Source organism: Cydia pomonella, chromosome 1, assembly GCF_033807575.1.
Source record: "Cydia pomonella isolate Wapato2018A chromosome 1, ilCydPomo1, whole genome shotgun sequence".
NCBI lineage: Eukaryota > Metazoa > Arthropoda > Insecta > Lepidoptera > Tortricidae > Cydia > Cydia pomonella.
This window is the reverse complement of record NC_084703.1, coordinates 24368313-24394548: the sequence shown is the minus strand read 5'-3', so window position 1 is coordinate 24394548 and position 26236 is coordinate 24368313. Positions and strand designations below refer to the sequence as shown.

General features: G+C 38.6%; 1 protein-coding gene and 1 long non-coding RNA gene across 7 annotated transcripts in view; both read right to left on the bottom strand.

Annotated features, from left to right (window-relative positions):
• The window catches only part of LOC133518554 (uncharacterized), a 298712-nt gene that overhangs the window by 217866 nt on the left and 54610 nt on the right, over window positions 1-26236 (bottom strand). The window lies entirely within an intron of this gene.
• LOC133518424 (transcription factor BCFI-like) overlaps window positions 5465-26236 on the bottom strand; it is a 54318-nt gene continuing 33546 nt past the window's right edge. For 3 of the 6 annotated variants that reach the window (XM_061852139.1, XM_061852148.1, XM_061852113.1), the window contains exons 3-9: window positions 22653-22765; window positions 22076-22308; window positions 21730-21787; window positions 14730-14944; window positions 13657-13821; window positions 10780-10879; window positions 5465-8266 (exon numbers count right to left, since the gene is read on the bottom strand). In XM_061852139.1, coding sequence (XP_061708123.1) covers window positions 8013-8266; window positions 10780-10879; window positions 13657-13821; window positions 14730-14944; window positions 21730-21787; window positions 22076-22308; window positions 22653-22765 — 1138 coding nt within the window. In that variant the 3' untranslated portion in view covers window positions 5465-8012. Of the gene's footprint in view, window positions 8267-10779; window positions 10880-13656; window positions 13822-14421; window positions 14586-14729; window positions 14945-21729; window positions 21788-22075; window positions 22309-22652; window positions 22766-26236 lie in introns of all 6 variants that reach the window. The other 3 variants (XM_061852121.1, XM_061852133.1, XM_061852126.1) reach the window with 3 other exon arrangements.

Here is a 26236-nt window from a genome sequence, read left to right as displayed (position 1 = left end):
GTGATGTATTGTGGCGGCCCTTTAAAGTTCATTACTAATGTTCGTTGAATCTAGGAAATTCCATATTCTTTGGGCCGTAATGTTCTATACCTCATAAGGCTGCAATACTTGCCGCCCTACCTATAAGTACTATCCTTTGACATTAGTGGCGGTAGTGAATAAAAGTAATCTAATGTGTATAATTTTATAGTTCTTAACCAAGACACTTACACACTAAAAAGATATCACACCAGGGGGAAGTTACCTATTTTGGATGCTATTCCAGGCGTAAGTCTAGCAGTCTATAGGGCAAAATAATCTGTTCCGCATTAAACGAGAAGAGATTTTGATTTTTGTAGGATCATTTCGTATCACGTGGCCTGCCAGTAAAGTTTACCGCCGGCTGCCCACATGGCCTGCTGGTAAATTTATTCAAATCTGATGTAAGTTCATGTGTAAATATTTGGCCCTAAGGGGTAAGGTAAGCCTCGCGGGTAAATATAGTCGTTCGTAGTGCCTTATCTAGAACCCACGAACCGTACTTACTCCGTAAGCGGTTGGCGTAGAATACACGAATTCACACAATCTCATACCGAGCAACAGGTCAATTCTTATGTGTTGTTTATTCATATAAAAACTTGTAAAGCAATGATGAAATATATTAATTTTTCATCAAAATATGGTCAGATATATAGGTAGCAACTTTTGTCGTTTACTTTATGTTATATCATGGGTGTAGAGCAATGACCCTTCAAATAGATTTATCGCAGGTTTCTTTAGATATGCAAAACGTTATCTCGTTTATCTTAACTATGTGCTAATGTGAGACCGGTTATCTTAAACTTTTGATAATCGTATCTAACAGATACAGCCTAGTCGAACGGCCGTAGCACCCCACAACGCGCGCAAGCGAGGCCTTCTATAATTACGTTTTACTACAGCTCAAATGCACTTGCAAGAGTTGCAAGTATGTCGATAGTCCTAAACAATAAGATCGTAAAACACGTGAATGCACTCGCACTAAGTCATCGATGAATCATCTATGTTGTTTCGAGAAGTAGAAGTGGAGCAAAATAAATGTGTGCGCACCACAAGTGAGTAGACTATTTGAAGTTAGATATTACCGCTTGCTAAACGATGTTAAGATGCAAACTAAGGTGGGTCATGCCAAAACGATTTAGTTTTTGGAGTTGACTATACCAAAGATGCTGTACAAAATTAAAACATTATAATGACTTTTTAAACTGTTTTAAGCCTAATGGTCGGAGGGTGCCAATGAATTTTGTCGAGTGAGCTCTGTGAGCGAATGAATTTCCATCAGACTGCCTTCTAAAAAAAATACTTATTTGATTATCAATATCTAAGAAAATATACCTAATGTTTGTTTCCTTCTTACTTAATATAACAATTAAGTAAAGAGTATTCTAGTTTCTTCTAGCATGGCGCTTATAGGTGTGACGACGAGTGTTGTGCAAGTGAGGGTTCTAGCATTGCGGACGCGCCGCTCCGCTTTAGGTGTGTTCGCGAGTGACGTGATAAGGTAAGCAAACAACGCCGACAGCAAATATTTGTAGGGGCCGTCGCCCCCGCCGCACACTGCACCTCCTACATCGTCCTAGGTCTCCCTCGACACCAGGACCACGAATCCAAGCTAAATACCCTGTTACTGTTCTAGTGACATCGCGTCACAATGAGTCTAGTAGGGTGACGCTGGTGGCGCATCGCCGTATCTCCGTATCCCAAGATATCGCGATAGCATCCCTGATACGGAGTAATTATCAGATAGAGACCTACAGATTTGATTAGGAGTACTCGTATCTGCACCGTCCGTCTCATTACACTTAACACGGCGCTCGCGTACCCACTGTTAATAAGATAAACCATAAAAAAAGTTAAAATAGGTTAGTACCTATGTATACCCATGCTGATCTAGTAGTTAAATATGTATGATTATGGCGCTCGTGACAAGGGTAGCTTAGTAACAACTCCATTAGCGAAGTGTCAGTGCAGTGGTAAAGTGTATTGTGGCTTTGGAGTGGTCGTTTGCGTCACCGGGCGGCGGTCGACGCGCGCCTAATCCTTGGCGCGGATCTGATAGCTAAATACATCGACGGATTATTGATGGGCGCCGCTCACCTTCATCGCGATCTTATCAGTTGTTTTTTGTCGAATGTTTTCCGTGAAAAGCTAATAAAACGCAGTGGTGGCGGATGCGCGGTGAGGGAGGGGCGGGCGTCGCACGTGACGCGCGATGGCTGCTGATAAGCCGGCGCCATATTGTTTCAGAGAGCCCCCTGCACCCGCCCGCACCGCTTAACTAGCTTAGCCTGAAATAAACGCATGAGACAGTGCCTCATATACGTAAATGTTCATTTATTGTACTCTTCGTCTGAATCACGCGCTGTAACTGTGATAGATAAGCCATGAAAAACAAAACAAGTCAGTAGGTATGTCACTCCTGCACGTAATTTATCTGTATCGCCGCTCAACATACACATTCTTTGAATGGTCTACCTAAATTACATAAATTCAACTACTAACTGCCCTTGTAAATTATATCACTATATTAATACTACATGTACAGCTTATGTAGCTGGCTAAACGTCATCCAAAAACTTACAGCGTTGTTGCAATGAATCGCCAAGGAAATTTGTTAAGTAAATCGAGCCGCGTAGCCAACGTTACAATCGTTAACGCTGCGTAGCGTATCGTAGTTATCTCTTTCTATCACTCATACTTATTTCTCTTAGTGCGACTGTGAGAGTTGCGTTTCGTTCGCCACGGAGCGTGAACGATGGGCACGTTGGCTACGCGGGCAGGGCGCTGTCAAACGTTCACGTTCTCTCTCTCTCTCTTTCATATTAGTGCGATAGAGACAGTTGCGTTTCGTTAACGACTGGCATCTTGTCTACGCACCTAGATAGGTAAGATTCTAAGCGATTATCACAACCCCTATCTCTGAATCGACGAGCCAAGTCTCTGACAAATTCCCCTTCCGCAGACTAATCAATAATTGTCTCCTACTTGGCATACTTCTGCTTAGACGTATACTTTACAGACAATCCAACAGATCTCCAGTTGCGACCGTATGAGACGGAGCAAAAGTGCTGACACACTTAGCATCCTGTATGCCCTGACCAAAGAACCATTCGAACGGTAACTACAAAACTAACTGGATCAAGGCTCCAGGACACAGGGTACGTTGGCTGAGACAAAAACCCGACGAACAATCTCGTTAATCGCGTGGTGACGCGAAAAACGCTCAGCACATTTTTGGCATCATATGATGACCATTTTCCTGAACCATGGCCCCACTAATAGAGCAAGATCCCAGAGCCGCCAGATCTTACTTATTTTCCACATAAAGTTTCACACACACATAAACTTTATGTGGGTCTGGGGGATGGTTGGGCCACCAACCATCCCTCAATTAGTGTGGCTACTTACAAAATATTATATAACAGTACCCTTATTGCATATTATATATCCTTAATTAACACCTTGTGTACTGAAATGTTAATTTAGGTACGACTATTTAATTCTTAGTTAATTCTTTAATAAGTTTAGACAATGTTGTTTATATTTAATTAAGAACATTACATGATAGAAACTAGAATACCTAGATGTAAGATTATTTGCAATGCCCTAACAGGGGTGTTTTCACACTCTAATATAACAACTATTATGTACCATGGTTTCGCAATAAAGATTTCTATTCTATTCTATCATATATAAATATCAAGAGTGAGAATAAATGTAAAGTTACAAAAAAATTTTGACAGCTTTAAATCGTCTGGTAAAAGTTACTGCCGGCGGAAATGGTCTGGCAATGTTGATTATCAATTTATAACAATATTTTCTAAAACATACATAAAAATCAGCCATGACAATTTAAGAAAAGTTAGTCATATTTTTACCTACCTTTAGCACCTTATACCGGACAAATGGCCATCGGACCAATATAGCAAGTAGGTATGCAGACATTAAAAGTGCATACCAACACTATACTATCCCATACATTACATATATTTTATTCATCAGAAAATAAGTAAGGTTTGGTGGCTCTGGGATCTTGGACTATAAAGCATCGATGCACCTTACACACTTAAAACAACAGAACCGTAAAGTAACTGCGATCCTCAACAATAAGTCGTTATTTAACAGTGCGCCTTACTGAAGGGAAGGTAGTGCGTGCAGTTACGCTCCTAATTCCAACCTCTAAATTTGGTTCGCAGTGATTATCGACAGTAGATAATAGGCAACAGTAACTACCCTATACATCTACTTGGAAAACAATAATAGGTTTAAAATAATAACTTGTTTAACAAGGGTGCTAAATTGTTTACTTCTGCTAATAGCAATGTAATCACATTCAAGTAAGAAAAATACTCCAATTGAATCATAAGCGCAGCTACTGAGTGTTTCAAAAAGTGGTATAGGTAGGTACCTATTTATCGTTGCAAGGGCTTCAAAGTACGAGAGGTTCAACATTGCAGCTGAGTTAAACAAAAGATTTCTCACCTCACCACCGCGGAGATAATACTAGCTGTATATTACAAATCTAATCTAGTTAATATTCTTGGATACACTACTTCCTTCCTACTAGCTAGCGTGACAAATGCACCAGGATAAAATGCAATTATGCATGCTGCTTTAATAAAAGAGAGCCTTTCCGAGTTGTTGTGTATAGTATAGAATTGTGAAAAATTACCCATTTAAACTATTGATCACGATTGTGGGCGAAAATTACCTACCGCATTGTCGGTTTTCGCTAAGGGTGGTGGGTGCTTAAGGATGCTTAGAAATAAAGGCATTATCATAAATGCATCAGCATGGTGTCGTTCCTCACGGCAACTGTTAACATGATAATATATAATCGCGCAATTGTGAAAATAGTAAGGATATTGTTATAATTAGAATTACTTTAGTGAATAATTTTATTATTGGTTGGATTTCAAAAAAAGGACTAGTCTAAAGTCTGTTTTATACGGCTAAAGTCAGGCCGACCATCAATGTCCGCTTCAGGAGGCCTAGCCAAGTGACAATCGTTTACAGAAACGCCAATCCAAATAAGTTTGCGATCATCGCATCACTATTCGTTGCAACCGTAATCCCAAAACATTTTTATTTTTTACTTTGCGATTGGCATTTGACGATATAGAATTGGCCCTCTGGGGGGCGATTTTTGAATTTCGAGCGCTCGATTTCGTCACTCGAAAATCTGTAGAGAACGGCGAAATTATATATTTTAATTAGGATTGATAGAAATTGGGAATCGAGCGGAATTTACCACTCGCTTTCAATTCTATTAGTAGAATTTAAATGCCTAGTAGTGGAGATATTATTAAAGGGAGAACACGAAATCAAGCGATCGAAATTCAAAAATCAGTCCCCTGGTATCAGCGTAGATACAAATTCTTCGAACACCTGTTTTTTTATAAAGTTTGGTGGTCCACCATCCGCTGAAATAATAATCTGCAATATATTGAGTGTAGTTATTTAATTGAAAGCATTGCTAACATAATATTTACACGGTGTAACATGAAGAAGGGGTGGCTAATATTGGCATCAGCTAAAATGTATATATTTTTTATATTAATAAACACCAAACGTAAGGTAATAAAGAAAGTTTTCGCTCTACAAGTTAATGCCAGCAAAAGCCACTTCTTTGACATATGTACTCATTCAAATAAATCAAATTTCAGTACAAATTTAATTTAACGTCATATATACTATTCCTCTTTAACATGCAGTTTCTTACTACGCAAATAAAATACAAACGATTTACATCAACAATATAAGGAACTATTTCATGACGCACAGTAAAGACACTTCAGAGAGGTTTTAATCAGATCTATCGACTAATATGTTTGCAGTCTTTGTTTAAGAGCAAAATATTGATATAGCCGAAAAATATTATTGAAATCCTTACGAGCCGGTCAACAGTGTACGGTTATCAGTTAATATGCCATTTCGTACCTTTGCACAGTGGCAAACATGTTTTTTTTAGTGTGCAATCTAAAAGACACCGCAGGTGAGTAAGTCCTGACAAATAGAATAATGTATGTAATGATGTAAATAAAATTATTAAATTATCTGGATTACAATAAGGACAGCTCAGTCAGCTGCAGAAAGAGATGACCTCCGTTGCAAACACAAGGGGGTCACCTCTCTCTGCAGCTGACTGTACCGAACGTTTTCAGGCTAAAGGTATCACATTGTCGGTTGTTAATAAGGGCGAAACCACTTCATGCCAGGTTTAGCTACATAACCTATGTGCAGTTATAAATGAAATTCCTTGTAACGGACCTTAGACTCTGATGTTGGAACAAGCTGTTACTGCTATGCTATGGCAGTAATACCTTATTACCAAGCGACACTAAGTTACTCTTTTCTTAACGGCACATTCTGACAACGTTCGATTAAAGTGCGCCATTAGATATTCGATTTTGCCTGGCCGTAATTATATTTCTGAGCATTAAATTCCATTATCTACTTATATCGTACCATTATACCGTCCACTTTCGCCCTGTAGGGTTCAGATCATTTGTCACCATGTCTGTCACATTCGAACAAGTATGTAAGCACGAAAGTGACAGGTATAGTGACAAGTGATATTGACCATGCTGCCACGGCCGGAGGGTAATAAAAATCATATAAAATTTATACGTAACGGGACAAAATGGGCAGTAGGTACTCAAATATTAATTCATCGTTTGATTATAACTTATACGGTATACACAGACCTCTTGTGCTCTTGATAAATGTTTGGTGAGATGATGACTTACGACATTTATCTCGCAGGGCAAAGTTAGAAATTTTCACTGTATTTATTGCATTTACCGGCACACAAAAAACTCAATAAAATCTAGGGAAGGAATGTTTGAACATAAAATTTACACTATTTACAGTGTACGTTAACGTCTACGATATTGATTTCCGTTACTTAATACGAGTTCAACAACGCTGATTATACACAATCCATTTTCATTTATATCAGTATCAGTCGAATTAGAGACTATCTTATCACTTCTACAATGCTTAAGTGTAAAAAATTTAAGGAATGTTTAACAAAGTCATGGAGTTTGGAGTTATACTACAACAAAAAGTTGGTAATATAAAACATGACTATAGCCTCCTTGCGGCGTTTCACACGGGCAGGGCGGGATGCTCCGTCACCTAGCACGTGCGGAAGGAATGCTTCAGGCACGTACTCGTACTATTTACGAGTTTAGTATTTGGTAACAAAAATAAACACAAACAATAAAACTAAATGTGACGCTCAGTAATTTAACTTAAATTCGTCTCACTTATGTTGACAGGTGTAATTACTTATCTTTTACAAATGTAATCGCTGTTACAAATATATCAACTTAATAATCTTAAACTAAATAATGATTACTTCGCACCGGGCTACTAAAACTGTAACCTTCAATTTGGCGGATCATTTTCATCTTACACATATAGGTACATACATATGTATATTATTAGTTTAAGACTTGTGCACTTAACGTTTCTAGTAAATTTTCCTCGAAAACGCAAGATGTAAATATTTACAAAATTATATTATCCGACTGTACACATTGAATATTTGGTCAACTAGCTACGACTCTTTGGTCGAACTCGCTCACATTCCTAATCTAAACTAATTTACTAAATAAAGTAATTGCTTAACTAAGTGAGATTCTATATTATTATTCTCAACGTTTAAAATATATTATTTTACGCAAGGAGTCGGTGAGTCTTCCTAGCTAACTCCAGTTTGTTCCGCCGTAGTATCACGTTGATGACATATAAGATAATGAATCGCTACTTATACGTATAACAACAGCAAATATTTATGAAATTATACTTTTGTACCCTGAATTGAGTTTAGCACATACTAGGTAGGTTTCGTAACCAAAGTCACCGAAATTCATTCTTAATTTGAACGATCACGCAAACACCACTGATAGATTTCCGTAGTCGTCGTCGCGTTCCTCGAAAGGTTCGCTTCGTGCGACTTTCGGAGGTGTGATTCGCAGAAGACGAGCTCAGCTGCCGATAGAGACGACTGTGGGGCGTTCTAGGCGATCTGTGGACTCGGGTGCGCGCCGGAACTCTTCCTCGTAGAGCTGCTGTGCGTGCACGTGATGCAGCAGCGCAGGCGCGTGCGCGTGATGCGCCAGCGCGCCACCGTGCGCCGGTGGCGGCTCCTCCCGCTTTAGCTGCTGCTGCACGTAGTAGCCCAGTGACAGCCCTCGACTGCTCTCGCCCACGGTCGACGCCGCCGTTGCCCCCGCATCCACTGCACAATTACAAGCAATTAGGCAAAAATAAGGCATTAGGTTTATTTTTCCTACCCATGAAAAAAAAGTTGGATATTTTTTCTGACTATGCTTACGAACTGAGTCTCCCTAAACTAAAAACTATCTATGTATTTGAAATTTCAAAGGAGTCGAATAACACTGATTTAAACTTTAACTTTTTTACTTATTATTATTATTGTTATTTATTATTTATCTGGCCTTTACACTACTAACATAGCTTAAGTGTTACGTTATTATTATTAATACTCTATGGATTCTGTCTGAAACAAACAATTTTTTATTTATTATTATTCACTACAACGGGACTTACTTAAATTTATGTTTTGTATTTATTAGCTCGAAATTTCGAGGACGGCGAGACAACCCCGTGGTCTAGGAGAAGACTCAGTCCTAGCGTTTTTCGAAACGTCGGAGGTAAAAAATAAAAACAATATCCGCGATAAAATCCTGTTGTACTCAATAATAATGAATCGAATAACATTTGGGGGGTGCACAAATTGAAAAGGTAGAGAGGGAACCCCATACATTGGACACCATTCATTTATTACGTAAGACGACTTTTTCTAGTTTTTGACCACCTCCAAGCCCTAAATATGTAACAATAAATAACAATAGACCGACCCCCCCCCCCCTCCTCTCTATATTACGCAAGAAAAAAATGAACAGAAGTTTCGTTTAGTGTTCCTTAAAAAAAAAATACATTTTTGGAACGTTTATGTGTCCTAGAAAGGTACTGGAGCCCGTCTTCGCTAAATCTGTACCATGTTTGATGACATAGATTATAGTGTTGAAGTATTATTTTAAATCAAAATATTCGCATCTTTGTGATCTTACGTAAGAACCATGAATAGTTACCCCCTCCCACCCCCTTCTAACAAAAATAACACATGTTCGACCCCCCTCGCCCGCCCTGAAACGTCTTACGTAATAAATGAATGGCGCCTTGCGTGAAATTAACTTTGTTGTAAAATTACAAAATATAATAAACTGATAGTAAAATCGAATAAAATAGATTTTTGCATCTTAAACCCGAATAAAAGCACTTTTCCTTTGGAAATAGGTAGGGAAACTGAAAAAACTTAATTAGAACAAATGTAAAGTAAGTATCCAAAAATCAAGATAACTGACCAACTACGATAATTTTAAATTTTATTCTTATGTAAATGATTCTTCATGAGAACTCTCCAATTTGATGGTAGCCGCTTAAAGCTCTTTCTACCCTTCGCTGTAGAGTCGTTGGCTATATGAGAGAAGCTTTGTTAATGTTGTTGACATATAACAGTTTTCATCAGTGAGAACAAGAATGAAAGCTGTCACATGAAAATCGATAATTTGGAAAAATTAAACACCTAATACTTATTGCTTACTTAATTAAGTTGGTTAAACCAATAAAAAGATTAAGAACAATTCTGACAGTCAGTGTCTCCAGTATACGCTTCCGGACTCAAAGGACCTCCCTATAACTAAGACTGAGTTATCCGTACTTGCATGTCTGTCAGTGGATTGTATCTCATTAAACCAAACTAAAATACTTGACGACCGGTCTGGCCTAGTGGGTAATGACCCTGCCTATGAAGCCGATTGTCCCGGGGTCAAATCCTGGTAAGGGCTTTTATGTATTTGTGTGATGAGCACGGATATTTGTTCCTGAGTCATGAGTGTTTTCTATGAATTAAAGTATTTTATAATAGTACATTACGATACAAGTGCGAAAAATAGGAAATTTGAAACGAGTAGCGATAAATTAAAACACGACCGAAGAGAGTGTTTTAAATCGACACGAGTTGCGAATTATCTATTCGCACATGTATCGTACAACGTTTTACAGTACATATGGCCCTTTAAATGTTTGACACAGTAACGTAATATGCTAATTTGCGCACTAGTGCGGTAAAGTAGCACCATATGTACTGTAAATATTTATATATTATATATATATCGTTATCTAAGTACCCAAAACACAAGCCTTGTACAGCTTACTGTGGGACTTAGTCAATTTGTGTAATAATGTCCTATAATATTTATTTATTTATTAATAATAAACTTTTTTACATGGGATTTGCTTCATTGTCATTGTCGTATGGTCAAGTATTACGACCAAGATTTGATAAGAAATCCAACTATTCTTTATAAAATAAAGACCCCAACCAACAAATATAGTGAAGCCCCATTTAGGCGGTTCAAGAACTTGCATACGATTTTCGTTGCATTGCGGTATTTGGTCGTTCGACTGAATGGATTGTACTCTATAGTTAGCAATGTATCGAATATTACATGAAAGTTCTTGAACCAGTGTAGGACCAGCGGGTTTAAAAAAATCTTGGCCCTCGTAAAAAAATTTGGTTAATATTTTTTTCCTGTTAAGATCTCGGTTTTAGCTAGAAACAACATAATGGTCCGAAACCTAAAAAAATATGTTTGTTTTATATGGCCTACAGTTATATTGTTGGTAGCTAGCAAGCACTACTGAATATTGTTGATGAATACTTACACAGGTTTTCCATTTTGACCGCAGTGGAATGCGAGTGTTGAGTTAAATTTTTCAAGTTGCGCTCGGTTTTCAAGCTGTTCTTAGGCTTTCGCTTTCTCGTCTGAAATATGGTAAAAACAATTTGTCAAAATGGAGTGATTTCATTTCCAAAATTTCGATGCACGCAATTTAAGAATACGGCAAGGATCGTGAAACTGCTTTCGTTTCGGCGCATTCGATTGTCCAAGTGTCGTCGGTCGTTGTGTCTACATATGCGACGTTATGTTAAGCAGCAATTACATTAGGTCGGTCACCGCATGCAAACAATGCCGCATACCTTACGTTAAGATGCGGCGGCCGACTGTAGACTGTTATCACTTCAACGCCTTGGCAAGGGATCAAGCATTTATATTAAAAAACCCGCTTGGACTCGGGTACGTCCTTAAACTAAGTTCAAAAGAGAGGTATGGGCATTGTGAATGTCATCTCGCTTTGTGTGATAAAGCACAGCACAGCGGATGTCATTCCAGATCTAGAGCAGAACCCAACTGGGGAAGTACCTCCACCTTACAGAAAACCACAGTCAAATGACACTAGACCGTACTCAGTGTTGTGTTCCTGCCGGTGAGTAAGGTTGCCAGAGCTCAACGAGGCAGGGAGGGGTTTAAGGTCGGCAACGCGCAAGTAATTCCTCTGAAGTTGCAGGCGTACATAGGGTACGGAGACTGCTTATCATCAGGCGGGCCGTATGCTTGTTTGCCACCGACGTAGTATAATTTGATGAAGTGGAACTGCTGATGATGATCAGAACTGAACTGTTCTACGACGCATAGTTTACGTTTGGAGATTTGTCCTCTTTGTTCTGTTTGTTAAGCAAGTTAGGTTTTTAAGCCACATTTTTGCCAAGCTTGAGCTCTGATGATGGGATCCATGAAGAATAGGAGGAATTTCTCAAAACTTAAAGGCATACGGTTTATTTATTATTCAGAAATCAAGCATTTACATTAAAAACAGTGGCATTTGTTGAAGTGGAATAGTTAGAGGTTAAAGGAAGTTAGAACTGCGACCCTTACAGAACTTAAGTGCAATTAAAGAAGTAAAATGGAATAACAGAGGCATAAGAATGTCACTACAGGAGCTTACACATCTCGGCTTCGCCGACGACATCGTGCCTGTCGCCGAAACAGCGAGAAACCTAGAGTATATGATCTCATCACTATACTTAGTGATATTAATATTTATGGGATGGCTAGCAAACAAATGGAACTGGAACTAAACCTACAAAAAACAAAATTGATGACAAATTTTAAGGAAACTCCGATTATCATAGAAAACACAGACATTGAGTACGTGGAAAGCTTCTTGTACTTAAGTAAGTAAACAAACATCATTCGATCCATCAAACAACTTAGAAAAAATAGATCAAAGAATCAAGAAAACTTGGAATATGTTTTGGAGTATGAAAGAAGTCCTAAAAAGCTGTCTTCCACTTAAGCTGAAAATAAGGTAATAGACTCTTGCTTACTCCCAACTATGACATACGGAAGTCAAACCTGGAAATATACCGTAGAAGCTAAAAACAAAATCAGAACGTGCCAAAGAGCCATAGAACGTAATATTCCGAATATTAAACTAAAGGATAATATAAAACACAGCGATATTAGAGCAAAAAGGAAAATAATAAATGCATTACAATAAATTCCAAAAGATGGACAAAGGTGTTGTGGAAAGGACCAGACGGAAAGAGAAAACACGGCAAACCCAACGCCCGGTGGACCGATGAACTCCGGGAAATAGATAAAAAGTGGCCCAATCCTGCGCAAAATAGGAAAAGATGGCAAGAGCTGGAGGAGGCCTTTACCCGTGAGGGGTCCTAACCAATTATATAATTATAATCATAAGTGCATATAATTAAATATATATATAGATTTAAGTAACTTTTTGTTTTGTCATCATCAATATCGTCATATTGGTTTTGGTTATGGAATAAATGGGTTTGTATTTATTTATTTATTTAATTATTATTTTTTTATTATAGAAGTGGGTTAGGTTAGGTAACTAATCACGTAACTACCTTTAAATATAATGGTAATACGAATGAAAGACCTTACAACAATTATTAAAAGCTAGTTTCTTTCATTAACATTATGTAATGATATACCACGTGGACTTTGAATATTATAAGTAACAAATTGTATGACTAACAATAACGATGACTTGCAAAATTCGAAATATGACTACTTGATAAAAATTATGATGATGTTTTGAACTAAAACAATCGGAAATTAATATTTATGGGAACCAATAGAGATTCGTTTTTTCTAAGTCTTGAAGCTATTACTTGAAATTAAATATGAAATACACTATGGTTTTAAATAACTTATATGGCATTCAAACTGTTTTGAGAAGTCGGTTTTTCTATTAAAGATTATTAATTTTGATTTTTTGTGCGGATAAAAGTAACGTAATCGGTACTCTTCAAACATGATATTGCCGATTTTTAGAAACAATCTTCATATTTTTAGCTTTTGTGCATAATAATGTTATAAAGTTTTAAAGTGCATTAAAGAGCTATTTATGTTCGTGACTTTTTTTTATCGAACAAAAGTCAAAAACTGAGGATTCGTATCGATACAGTCACTCGAGAAAGACCTCAAGATTAGTAATTAAATTTTTGGCAGCCATATTGTGATCTAAAAAAGCGCTACGAATTAAAAAAAAAACTACCGTTTTTTAACCAACTGACCTTAGTAGTTTACATTTCAATGGAGAATTTGTGGAAAACTCCTGGAACTACACCAAAAAGTTGTATCAATTAGCGCGGGCCTGTAGGTGCTTGTTCAAAAATGGGCCCGGTCAATTTATATTTAATCAAATAGATAGATAATGGACAGCTACCTGTATGGAGTCTTTCTTCATGGCCATAGGACGGTTGATGTTGTGCAGCTTGTAATAGAGGCCGCAGGCATTGCACACGGTCTCGCCGTGCGCGTTGCGGCGCCACAGGGACGTCATGGTCGTGTGGCAGTTGCTGCACGAAAGGCCAGGCCTCTTTGTTCCCATCTGTACATTCACATGTCCATGTTCTTATCTTATTACTACATTAGGTACCTACTACTAAACTTTAATGGCTATCGGCTGTTTGTGTCCGTTTGGGGGCCTAGCCGAGTGACGATCGTTTATTGAAAACGCCAAACAAAGCTTAAATACTTTATGGAAATGATCACGTCGTTTTCTGATTCATTTGTCATCTCGATACATTTTTACTTTTTGATTGGCATTTGTTTGATAGGTAACTATACGAAGTCTTGGCAAAAAGCCGGGCGGGACAACGCTAGGAAGATGACTCCGTACGATTGTCATCTTAGCTACGGTCCCTGCTCTCTCTCTGACATCTTACTGCATCTATATTAACGAGTTGAAGCGATAACCATTAAAACTTCGATAGTTGGTACCTACTGGTTACTATTTTTGTTTAAATCTGTGATCTTTAATGAATTTAATGTGTATACAAAAACTTAGATTTAATTGTATTACTCGTATTTCATGCGTGATGATTAAAGCCTGGTAGAGAAGAGACAGCAACATGTGTTAAAAGCCAATGCATTATATTGCGGGATCGGATGCAGGGATTGGACGGATCGAGATTAGGGGAGGACGTACCCCTTTCTTCGTTTTGTAGTCAGAGGGGGGAGGGCCGGCGTGCGACGACGCACACAGCGGCGCAGGTGCGGGCATAGAGTGCGCGTGCGGCGACGCGACGCCGTTATACAGGAAGCCTTTGTAGAAATCCGCGCCCGGCGGGGTCCCCTCCGCGGCCACTGCAACTAATACAACTGTCACTACGAGTCGGGGAAGTGGACGCTCGACGGGGCGCGGATTTCTGACGGGCGTGGGGCGATAGCGGTGGCGGTGTGAAAGGCGGTGCGGGGCGAGTGTTAGCTGTGTCGAGCGGAGGAATGTCTGCGTACGTCGTTGGCGGGCGCGGGCACGGCGTGCGCCGCGTGCCGCTGACGTACCAGCCGGCGGGGCTGCTTGGGCGGCCGGTTCATGCCGTTCATCTTGTTGTAGAGGCCGCACGCATTGCACAAGTAGTGGCCGGTGCCGTCGCGCCGCCACAGCGGCGTGTCGATGGCGCCGCAGTTCACGCACTCGCGCCCCTCCGTGAAAATCTCCGCCATCTCGACTGCGCCAACACACCGTACGTTAGCTCACCACACACCAATCCCTCACTTACTCAATATAAAACTTATCCACGTCAGCCGAGCGTCCATTTTGAAATACTTTGTGCATATGTTAGTTAATACATTGAACAGTATTCCAAATCGGCCTTCAGATTATGCAGCAGGAATACGGCGAGATAATGTATAGAACACAAGGTACGTTTACACAAATTTGATTGTTAATTAGGTACGGTATATTGCATTATTCTAGGTCAATCTCGAAAAAAAGAACGAATAAAAACCTAATTAATTAATAAAACTGTGGCGTGGGCCACGCATCTTTAAAATAGGTACCTATTAGGTACGACGTCATACAAATTAATTGAATTTTCACGAATTCAATTAATCAATCAACAAAAGCCGAAGCAAAGCGTGGCGTGGATCGTTTCCGTCCTTGGCAATGACTTTGATCAGATCGATTCATTGATCGCTAATACAAATCGCTGAGTCGCCGCGGCCGCGCCGCGGGCTGCCGGCGACGCCGTGCATCGCAAGAGCACGTCTCGTCAAGGTCGCGCCTGCCTCAACGTATGCGCGCGTGACTCCTCATATAATTCTTTTGAACGATAATTCATACTATCCTCACGCATAGGTATATTATTATTGCTGGTGACCGGAAGGAGTAAGTAACATGAACTTCCAGGAATAACATGAGGCTGTGTCGATCGTATCAAGTCTGCATTCGACAGACTAATTTCATTAAAGAGTTAAATCAGCTTCCCTTTATGAAATGGCCTTAATATTTGCTATTTATCATTTATGAGTTTACTATTTTGATGTAGTACTTATTCATTTCATAGCAACAGTTTCTGTTTTTGTTATTTTAAATAATTAAAAAATCGGAAGGCAATAAATATAATAAAAGTATATAAACGCAGAAGGGGCGTGTTGGAAGGTTGGATTTTTGTATGTATTTTATCATCATATTGTACTTGTAATAACTAACCGAACAAATCAAAAGGGTACTTATAGCTAAATACGGGTTTAATCTACTAATACTGATAAAATATATTAATAAAATATGTTTCAATTCCATCGAAATACTTACCAACCTAAACACACAAACATGAAACGTTGGGATACAATTACACGAGTGTGCAGGACACTGGTCTGGTCGCAGAGATTTTAACCGGAATGGGTTCTGGCGTTTCCAATTACTCATTATAGCGTTGGCAGTTGAGTGCTGGGCGAATGTGGTTGTCATTAGGCGTATTATGTTATTGAGTGGTGTAACGGGAACCGAGGCCATGTGCGTCGCCGCCTGACTTGCGCTCGCGCTCATCATCGTCCCAAATCTGCAGATTCTACTGACTTTTACATTTAGTTAACCTAGCCATAAATATCAATTGAAAAGAGAGTAAAGTATTATAAATACCCTAGGCTGTAACTAAGTAATTGCCTACTATTGACGCTCATTTGTGTCGTTTCTTTACTTAGCTAGCAAACGAAGTAGAACAAAGGTTAGTGCATTGTGTGTCAACAGGGGCGCGTGCGGTGCGGGTTACGTCATGGTTCAACTATGCAACAAACATCATTAAGGGAGCTTTCTTTTCGTAAATCCCTAAGAAAGAATATTATGAGTAATCCGGATTACTCGTCCCGCAACAGATAAGAAGTGCAACACATTCGAAACAGTATTAGTAAGCAAATATGCGGAGACGAAATGTAGATATCGTGTGCCAGTTTGTTCTGTCTTGGCTGGTCTGTTTGCTGCGCCGCGCCGGAGCTCAGGCCGGCCGCTCGGCCGGACGCGGCGCGATGTTTGCGCGCGGCACGTGCCTTATCCGATACCATTTACGGAATGCGATTTTAATGCGCTTAAAAGGGAATGACTTTATTTTAAAAGGAGACATCGTTTTTTGTCGGGACCTATGCAAACATGCGGCTCGTTCGTTACTTGTCTGATGTAACATACCTATTTACATGGTGCTTTGTTTCAATTTATTTTTATGAACGTTGGTCCTTTCCTTCGCTTAGTTGATAATATGTACAATATTAGGTTCTTACCAACACCGCACACTATATCAAAAATACGATAGGTAAAACTATGGCAATGTTATTATAAATAACTAACAAACAGTAGGTATTAATATAAGGTACTTATACCTAATCTGCCCGGGGTAAGTGATCGCTAATTATCAACAATATCTGCATGTTATGTTGAAGAAGAAAAGCCTGTCTAGCGCCCTATTTTTCTACTAGCCTCTGTCCATAGTAATTCCACTCTTAGCTTAATAGGGGCTTAGGGGTTGAAATAGGGGATATCAATACAGGTTGAAGCAAATTTTACTTTTTATATCACAACTCTGTTGTATTAGAAGCTAGTTTTACAAATCTGTATTATCCGATAGCAAATCTCATAATCCTTTACCACCCAGAACAGAAATGTACCATGGTGTACGTGTAGAACTATTCAAAAAGGTTTGTTTAATGCATCAATCCAGTCTGTCTCTACTCTTCTAATACCGCGGTAACTTGAAACAGATACTAAGGTAAGTTGACACACGTCTACAATTTTAAATAGTGTCAGTAATACATTTTCACCGGTAACTGCAGCTCAATTTATAAATTTCGTTTTCAACATCGTCTTTTAGCTGGTTATACCTAATTTTAAAAATAAAAATATACTCAATTATTCCATATTTTGATCGAATAAACTAGTTATTGCTTATTAGTAGTTGCTTATTCGCGGATATATTTGGCAGTTCGTTAGGGTTATTTAAGAAAAAGGTTTATTCGTTATTAAACGAGTGTGAAAATTAGGTTTAGCTATCACATTATTTGTTATCTTTTATAGTTGTTATACTCGCATAGCAATTCATAGTATTAAGTTTATTATAAAATGTTTTACATATAGGAAACTATAGGTCTATAACATAAGAAATTCTAGCTGTAGCTTATTTACTTATATGTTTTATAAGACTGTTTCTAAAAAAAAAATAGTGACTCAAGGATTATGAAGAAAGTGCTAAAATAATATTGAAAAATATGATTAAAACAGTCTGGTTGCAACAAGGTTTTTCACCATGCCTGACCCTTGTATTTTTCAGATGTTTACTCTTCTTTGCACTTTTAGTTTACAACACATGGACTTTACTTAAAAACGTTGATAAGTTCAAATAGATGATAAAAAGCACTGCAAGAATGCTCCAAACATACTTATATATCGAAAAAAGCCAAAAATTATAAAGAAATGGCCTTGATAGAATGCCGAGAAACTTACTTTTAGCTTTTAAAATTTTGCTCTAACCCCTGTAAAACCTGTTTAGAATGGAAAATGAACCATTTTTTTCTTGGGAGTCATACTTCTGGCTTCTATACAGTGAAATATACAGTGTCGCAGAATATTCTTAAAACTCAAACAAATACTTATACTTATATTTAATTCAAGATTTCATTAATAAATCCGAAGTAATCAAGGTAAGTACCTATTTTATTGCGTACCGTAAGCGACAATCATTTCTATTGCTTACGGAAAGAAACACTTAAAAGTTCAGTGCCACTCGTCAACTTTTATTATATGAATAAAAAATTTCAAGTGTGGGTAACGATCGCAAAAAGTATTGCCTATCTATTTTAAGGGACTTGTAGATACGAGAAATCTATTTATATCTACTACCGACTTATAAATTGTCAAACAAATTATCTATTTTCATCTCAGTATCTCCGTTACAAACTGAGGTTTATAAGCCCGTGCGTGGAGATATAGATCAAACACATAGAGGCCGTTTGGAGAGCTTTGATGTCATATAGAACGCCTGCTAGAACCCGTTTATGGGTACATAAATAGATACTCATATACCGGTTTCAGCAGGCATTAAAGGCTATTGTAGAAAAATGGAAAAAGTCCTTGCATATGGTTTTAATTTCGGTGGAAAATGAGGCCTGGACTATTGGTAATAGTTCCGGACACCTGCCATAACATACACAGTGTTATCGAGGCAGAATAACTATCCTTCTGCATCTGACCCTTGATCCAACCTCCTAGCGAGAGTCTCTCCAGTCGAGACTCTTCGCTATTAGACCGTGCGCTGTAACGGCTATCGGGACAATGATCGTCGAATGAACTTCCCACATGGCGGTTATCTCCTGAGCTGTCTAGGTACTCACTGGACTTGTGCTTCTCAGCTAATAATATTATTATTAAATGTTGTAATAAGTCGAGCGTAGGCACTAACTAAGTGTACTAACCAAACCAAACGTTTGGTCGGTCATTAGAGCACGTTAGATACTCAACAGAACTTACTAGTTACTGGCATCGTTACACACGATAACACGTACCAACCAAAGTACCTAAGAGTGGCACGATGGTAAATAATTTCCAATGAGCGGCGTAAACGCTATAAAACGTTTTGTCCAGACCAGCCCAAAAATAATAATTTATGTATGTATGTACTACCCGTAAACCCGTAAGTAATTAACATACCTATTATAATTAATTAAGTACTGGCGAAAGATTTGTTTTGATTACTACATTACATTTTGAAAGTAGATAAAGAAATAGACTTTTAGAGCATACATTACATAATAACATTAACTTTTTCTAAGAATTATACTATTCTTTTCATAATACTCTTTTTAATAACGGTATTTCGTCACCTTGGTATATCCACTTAGTGGTTGTAAATAGTTAATTTTAAATCGATCCTGCCAGAGGATCGGTGCTGCCAACAATCCAGGAGAACGTAAAAAAACTGAAATTAAAAACGACAACCATGTACCTAATTATAATTAATAAGTTTCACATTGAAAAACACTGCCCTTATCACACGTTTTGTTTATCACAATGACAATACATCTCCACTGTTATTTAGAGAAGAATATTTTATAGTTTTGACAGTCGACAGGGGTTATCGCAATGACCCGCAGCAAAAAATAAACACACTAGCTCATAGAAGCGACTCAAGCAAGTGTTCGCTCAGCTCAATACTGGAATTGGATGGTTATAGTATCTACGAGAGAAGTAGCTACGAATGTAATTTACTAAACATATCAGTTTGACGCTGCTAAACCCTATTATAACTGTATCTCTAGAGTCGTAACAAGCACATCTAACCAGAGAGTACGCTTATACTGGTTTGCCAGAGGCGAAGCGCCCGGCTCCCGAGCCATCCCGACCCGAGCACACTAGCACGCGCCGCCATGTAGATACTTCCTGCCCAACCACCATCACATCCCAGTTTTATTATGTCGTTACGTCTTTAAATAACAATAACAAAAACTTTTTGTTTATTTGACCTAACAAAGTGTCAACAGCATAATGCTGTTTCTAAGATTATTCATAACATTTGCGTTTTTAGTCCATTAGAAGTAGAGTCTAATATATCAGTACCTAATTAACAATTTCTATAGTTACATATGCTACCTATGGAGGTAGCAACTTATTCACGAAAAAGTTCATATTTGTATTAAAAATAATTACGAGTACTAATAATGTAATGTAATGTTGATTTATTCTTGGACAATTGTTTTTGTGAATTAACAGAACATCATTTTATTGTAACTCAGACTATTTCTAAATCAAGTTTTTCCAACCAAACTGTTCCGCCTCACGTTATCCCAATTGTAAGTCCATTTAAGTAGAGTAGTGACTTCAAACAGCTTTAATATTGTCTATATCTATAAAAACAATTCTTAAGAGGGGGTATAACCCAAAATTTTTGTTTTATATTGAATTTTTACACGATCTAATTAAGGGCAAATGTTACAGAAGCATGTCTAATTTTCCCTTATTTTCAGATGTATATCGTTACCAGTCATAGGAATCCGCGGGGCAAAATTGTTTGACAAGAAGGGAGTTCCTGTATCGATAAACTCAACTATCGATGCTAGTTCTATATGTACTAGTGATCACTCAAGGGTTTACTTGTAAAAATATGTTTTTATTAAGAGTGAATTTTTTATTTTAAATAATAACTCAATATACTATTCTTAGTTTTTAAGACAAGACTATATTATAATTTTACTCATCTCAATTTTTTTCTTCGTGAATGTCCCATTTACTATCGTTAAAGTAAACGACCAGAATTTGTTCCATATTTTCGGACGTTAAGCGTCTCTGTCTTGGCTGATAAATCCATTTTAAATGATATAAAATAAACGCCCCTATAACCGTCACAGAAATTGAAAAATCATTTAGCCACCTGAAATGGATCAGCCAAGACGGAGACGCTTAATGCCCGAAAATATGGAACAAATTCTACTTTAACAATAGTAAATGGGACATCCACGAAGAAAAAAATTGGGATGAGTAAAATTATAAAATTGTCTGTCTTGTCTTAAAAACGAAGAGTACATTGAGTTATTATTTCATTATTTTTTTACTCTTAATAAAAATATATTTTTACAACAAACCCTAGAGTGATCACTAGTATATAGAACTAGCATCGATAGTTGAGTTTATCGATACAGGAACTCCCTACTTGTCAAACAATTTTGCCCCACGGATTCCTACGTCTGATCGTTACTATGCATACTATAGCTGAGCAGTAGGTATAATTCTAGTTTAAATAGATAGCTCACTAGCACTATAGAGTGATATAGCGATCTGCGAGCTAAATTTTCTAAGAAATATATTCTCAGAGTAATTGAGATAAATAGTATAAACCTGTGCGACAGCCATACATATAATTATATACGTCGCAAGTATCGCGTGGCACGCCAAGTCTTTTGTTTTTTTCAATGATTTGGTTTTACGCCCCCTCTTAAGTAAGTACGGTGAAGATTTGGAAAGAAAAAAGATCCTTACTTGCTGACAGATTGGCGGCGGCAGAGTACTGTCGGCGACTGCCTTCTAACCATACTTCCTGAAAATGTCAAAAATGTTCAGTTTATCTCAAGGGAAACAATATCATACCTGAAATACTCTACATGTGGTAGGTTATGTACCTATGTTGACTATATTACTGTTATAAATGGTATTCAATATACAAATTTATTTTTGTTTCGTGCAGAGGGTAGGTTGGAGTTAGAAGGTGTATGTAGGTAGTTTATTTTTATTAGATCAAATTGGAGTAGTTTTTGGGACTTTTTATTGTAATAAATATGAGAACGTGTAGTTTGAGGACAATTCAACGTAAATCAATCGTAGGTACCTGGGGCACATAAGCGTTAGAAGACAGAGCCGCGGTCCCGTAGACTGTGGAAGGGCGCGAGGTGGCACAAGCGAAGGGGGTTCCACCGAAACGGGTGTTAAAGGCAGGCAATGCGCCGCCACTGCCGGGCGAGCCGCCGGGGCCACCGGAGCCCGAGCCGGCGCCGTCGCCGTACTCGTCCAGCACCGCGCCGGGCGCGCTGCCACTCGACCCACCGTAGGATGGCGATCCGCCTACGAACAGGCTCTATGTTCAATCGACAACCACCATATTACACAACATCTACAAAGTAAATGCAACTTTTATCGGCGTAAAGTACAGTATCCCATCATGTATCAAGTTTTTTTTTAAATTCCCATAATTAACTCCAAGGTGGGCTACGTCAACATTACGTTTATACACATGATATAAATTTAAAAATCTAACATGCATAACTCGAAGCATTCGCATAGCGCATAAGATTGAATAAAAACGCTTATTCACTTGGCATTGCTAATATTCGCTAAAGGCGCTATCTGTCGTATTCTAAAGTACATCTACGCACAAATAACAAAATGTGTGGATTGTGTGGCTGTACCTGCACTAGAGGTCCAAATCTGTGGCTGCGACGACAGGTCGGCGCCGTTGCCGAAGTAGGGCGCGCTGCCGGGGTACGCGCAGCGGGCGTACACGCCGCTGCCGCCGCCGCCTCTGCACATGCAAACATTCACTCGCTCAGTATGTACAACTTTCTGCCAGTAAAGAGTACTTTATACATGTCACCTCGCTGGGGAGGTATTGTAAGATTAATTAGGTAACCAGAGTTTAAGCAAAAGTAAGTAGAATAGTAAACTCTTCCCCGGCCGCCACAATGCAGGAGGTAGAAGAGAGTTGCTCTATAAATGTCCAGACGAAATTTTGTTCTATCTTGTTCTGTAGCTACTTTACTCGTAGACTCTTAGCTTTTACTGCATTACAATGTAGTGTTCCGAAGAAAATGCGCCTGGTACTGAATTAGATTGACGAGAACCGATAATTCTCGGGTCTCGTACGGTTTTTATGTAGAAAACCAGTGCCGGGAACACACCGACAGGCGATGAATCAACTCAACCTACAAAATTACCAATAACAATTGGAAATTCAGACAATGGTCTAGAGCAGCGAGCAAATCTCTACATTAGTAGGTATCCGTTAGTTGTGATGACCATTCACGATTAAAAATTCACTAATAATTTGTAATTGTGCCTCACCATGAGGAGCCACGCCAATGCACACGCCACAGCAGTGCAAAATATATTTTTCATTTACCTACTCTACCTATCGATCAAAGCTGTATTGACTTCAGCTAAGATATTACGGGTATGAAGTGGCGGTAGGTAAAATGGAGCGCAGTCGCTGAGGCTAATGGTTCGGAACGTCTCGGAAGTGCCCTGTGTTGCTGTGCTTATCGCTCCTGCCCCTCCCCGCACGTCGCCCGCGCCCTCGACCCGTTTGCATTCATTACCGTGTGGTGACGGAGCTACCGTTGCACTAACACAAGGGGGCCTTGTACCGTACTGATGCTGATAACGAATATAAATTCAAGTGATGTCTAAATATAATGTGAATATAAATTGAAGTAAGTGTGACAACCGGTCTATTTTTTAAATATCTCCGTAAGACTAATAACACCAGTAGGTCCTGATACCTAAACTAGTAGCTTACTCAGCGAAGATAAACCGTAAAGGCCGGCGGCGACGTACCTATGCCTTGTGAGGAAACGAACATATGGAAACACGGATATTTACAGTAACTAAACACCGGCTCACGTCGAGTATAGTGAGACGTGGCCCGTGGTCTTTGAACCTAACCTATTAAAAATAGCAGGTAGGTACGCTACCAATAATAGCATAGTGCTGAGAGAGACTTACTTCAATTACTTTTGTGATGAAGTACCTACTTATATTTATTTTTCTGTTCCACGTGTTTGAATTCATAATGGTCTCTAATACTTAACGAGAAGAAATATGAACTTAAGTTAGGGCAAACATTTACAAGTGACACAAGCCCGCATCAGGGTACGGAAACGGTACAAATCGAGTACATGTAGGTGTACGCACTCGGTGTAAGACAGTGTATCACCCGCTGGTTGTCGAAGCGTGCGCGCCCGCACCGCAGTCCTATGGCCACCATGGGTGTGATCACTGGACCTCAACACACGACCTACTACTGCGGGACTTCACCAGATCTCATCCTGGGTAACATCTGTCACTTCCGAAGTTCCCGTAGCCTAAACTTTAAACTTTCTACAGATGTATTAATTTAGTTTTATATAAAATTAGTCGTTATTTGCGCATCATCACCCAGGATTCACAGCAGAACGTTAAGTGCCTATACAAATAAATCATTCCGAGACACTCGACCCGTCATTCGAGGAGGACAAAAAATGAGTGTACAAATTTTGAAACTATTCAAGGGCTCTTTAAACGTGTAAAATGGCGCGATAAAGGCAGATGAGAAACAAAAAGTGTGGTTATGTTGTCAAGGGATGCGAGCGAGTGGTGAGGGGTGGCGCGGTGACTTGTGAGCGCCATCAGCTCGGCTCGGGCCCTGCGCCTCACGCCTGCGCCACACGCTGATTCATCATATTATATCATAAGATATTTAATACAAGTTTTCTAGATTTTCGATAAATAAATATAGATCATCTAATAACCTAATTTTCTATACGGTGGTGCCCGACCTACCTGCTTATTTGATAAGAATTAAGATATAGGGACTTATACCTTGCCTATTCTTTGTTATTATAAATAGTATATAAGGTAGGTATACTCGCTAAGAGGTATATTTGGAAAGGTAAGCCACTTAGTTCGATTTTCCTTATATTAATTACTTGTTGTAAACAATATATCTCAAATACTTAACTAGGTAGACCTTACAGGAAAATGTAGTTATTAAGGGGCAATTATTGTACTCATGAGTTAATTAAATAAATTATTAAACATGGTACGCAAAGAACACGGACGGTAACTACAGAGTGCCAATAAATATACATACATAATATTTTAGTTATGGACAAAAAATGTTTATGATTGGGCTAAGCTCAGTTAGTCTATCAAATTGGCCAAATAAAATTAACTTAATATTAAAGAAAACGAAGTAGGCATTAATATATATAGTGCTGAAAGCAATCTAGACTTTAATTAGCATATCATCGTACCTACTAGTTAATAAAGAAGCTACTGTTTGCGGTAATAGAACTAAGACGTTTTGACTGAAAGAAACGAGGGAATTGGTATCATTTTTTGCATAGGTAGTTGATCTATGAATAGTAGCTTTTTATTGTGCAAATGTGCGGGTCATTCACCGGGAGATGTCTCGCGGAACGTATGAATGTAGGTATCTATATTAAATATTGTTATTGTAGCAGCTTTCATTGAATATTGTCTAGCTCTCACGTCTACAGCTCACCACGCGCGCACCCGACACCGCGGGCGCACTCCCATCCAGATCTGACGTCATGTGGTCAACCACACACACACATTATTGTCATTATCAATTTATCATACTACTGTTTGTGGGACACATTTGTCCAGTTCATCAAAGTAGGTACAAATCGCTGCTGATTGTTCTAATCCAGCTTTTTAAGCATACATACTATTTAATATGGCACCAGGCAGAAACAACTTTTTCGCAAACACACTTTTGTTGTGTAAACACCCTCTCTCTTCATCATGCAAACAACCCCATTTTTTATATTCTTCCGCTGGAGTTTGAAGTTTCTTCCCTGTTTGTGACAAATAAAAAAAAACGTCCCTAGCCTATATTATACCGAGCACAAGCGCCCGAGCCAACATAATATTTGCATAAGCAATTGACTTTATTTAAAGGTACCGTTTGCTTTTAGTTTTAGAATGTTTGCCATAAATTAATGTGAGTTTGGGTCGTGAATCGTGAAACAGCGTGTGTGAGCGTGAGGCGAGATGTGCCCGCCGAGATGTTGCGCTGCGTCGTTGGAGGTGGTAGGTATGCGCTGGATCACATCACCGGAAGTCTATGCCATAATTATATTTTCGTAGAAACGACAATGGGAATACTTATAAAAATAAATATTGCCTTTGACGGTTTTTTGCGTTTTAATTTACTATTACTGTTACGTCACTAAATTCAGTTTTACTTTCTACATGTTATCACTATAATATA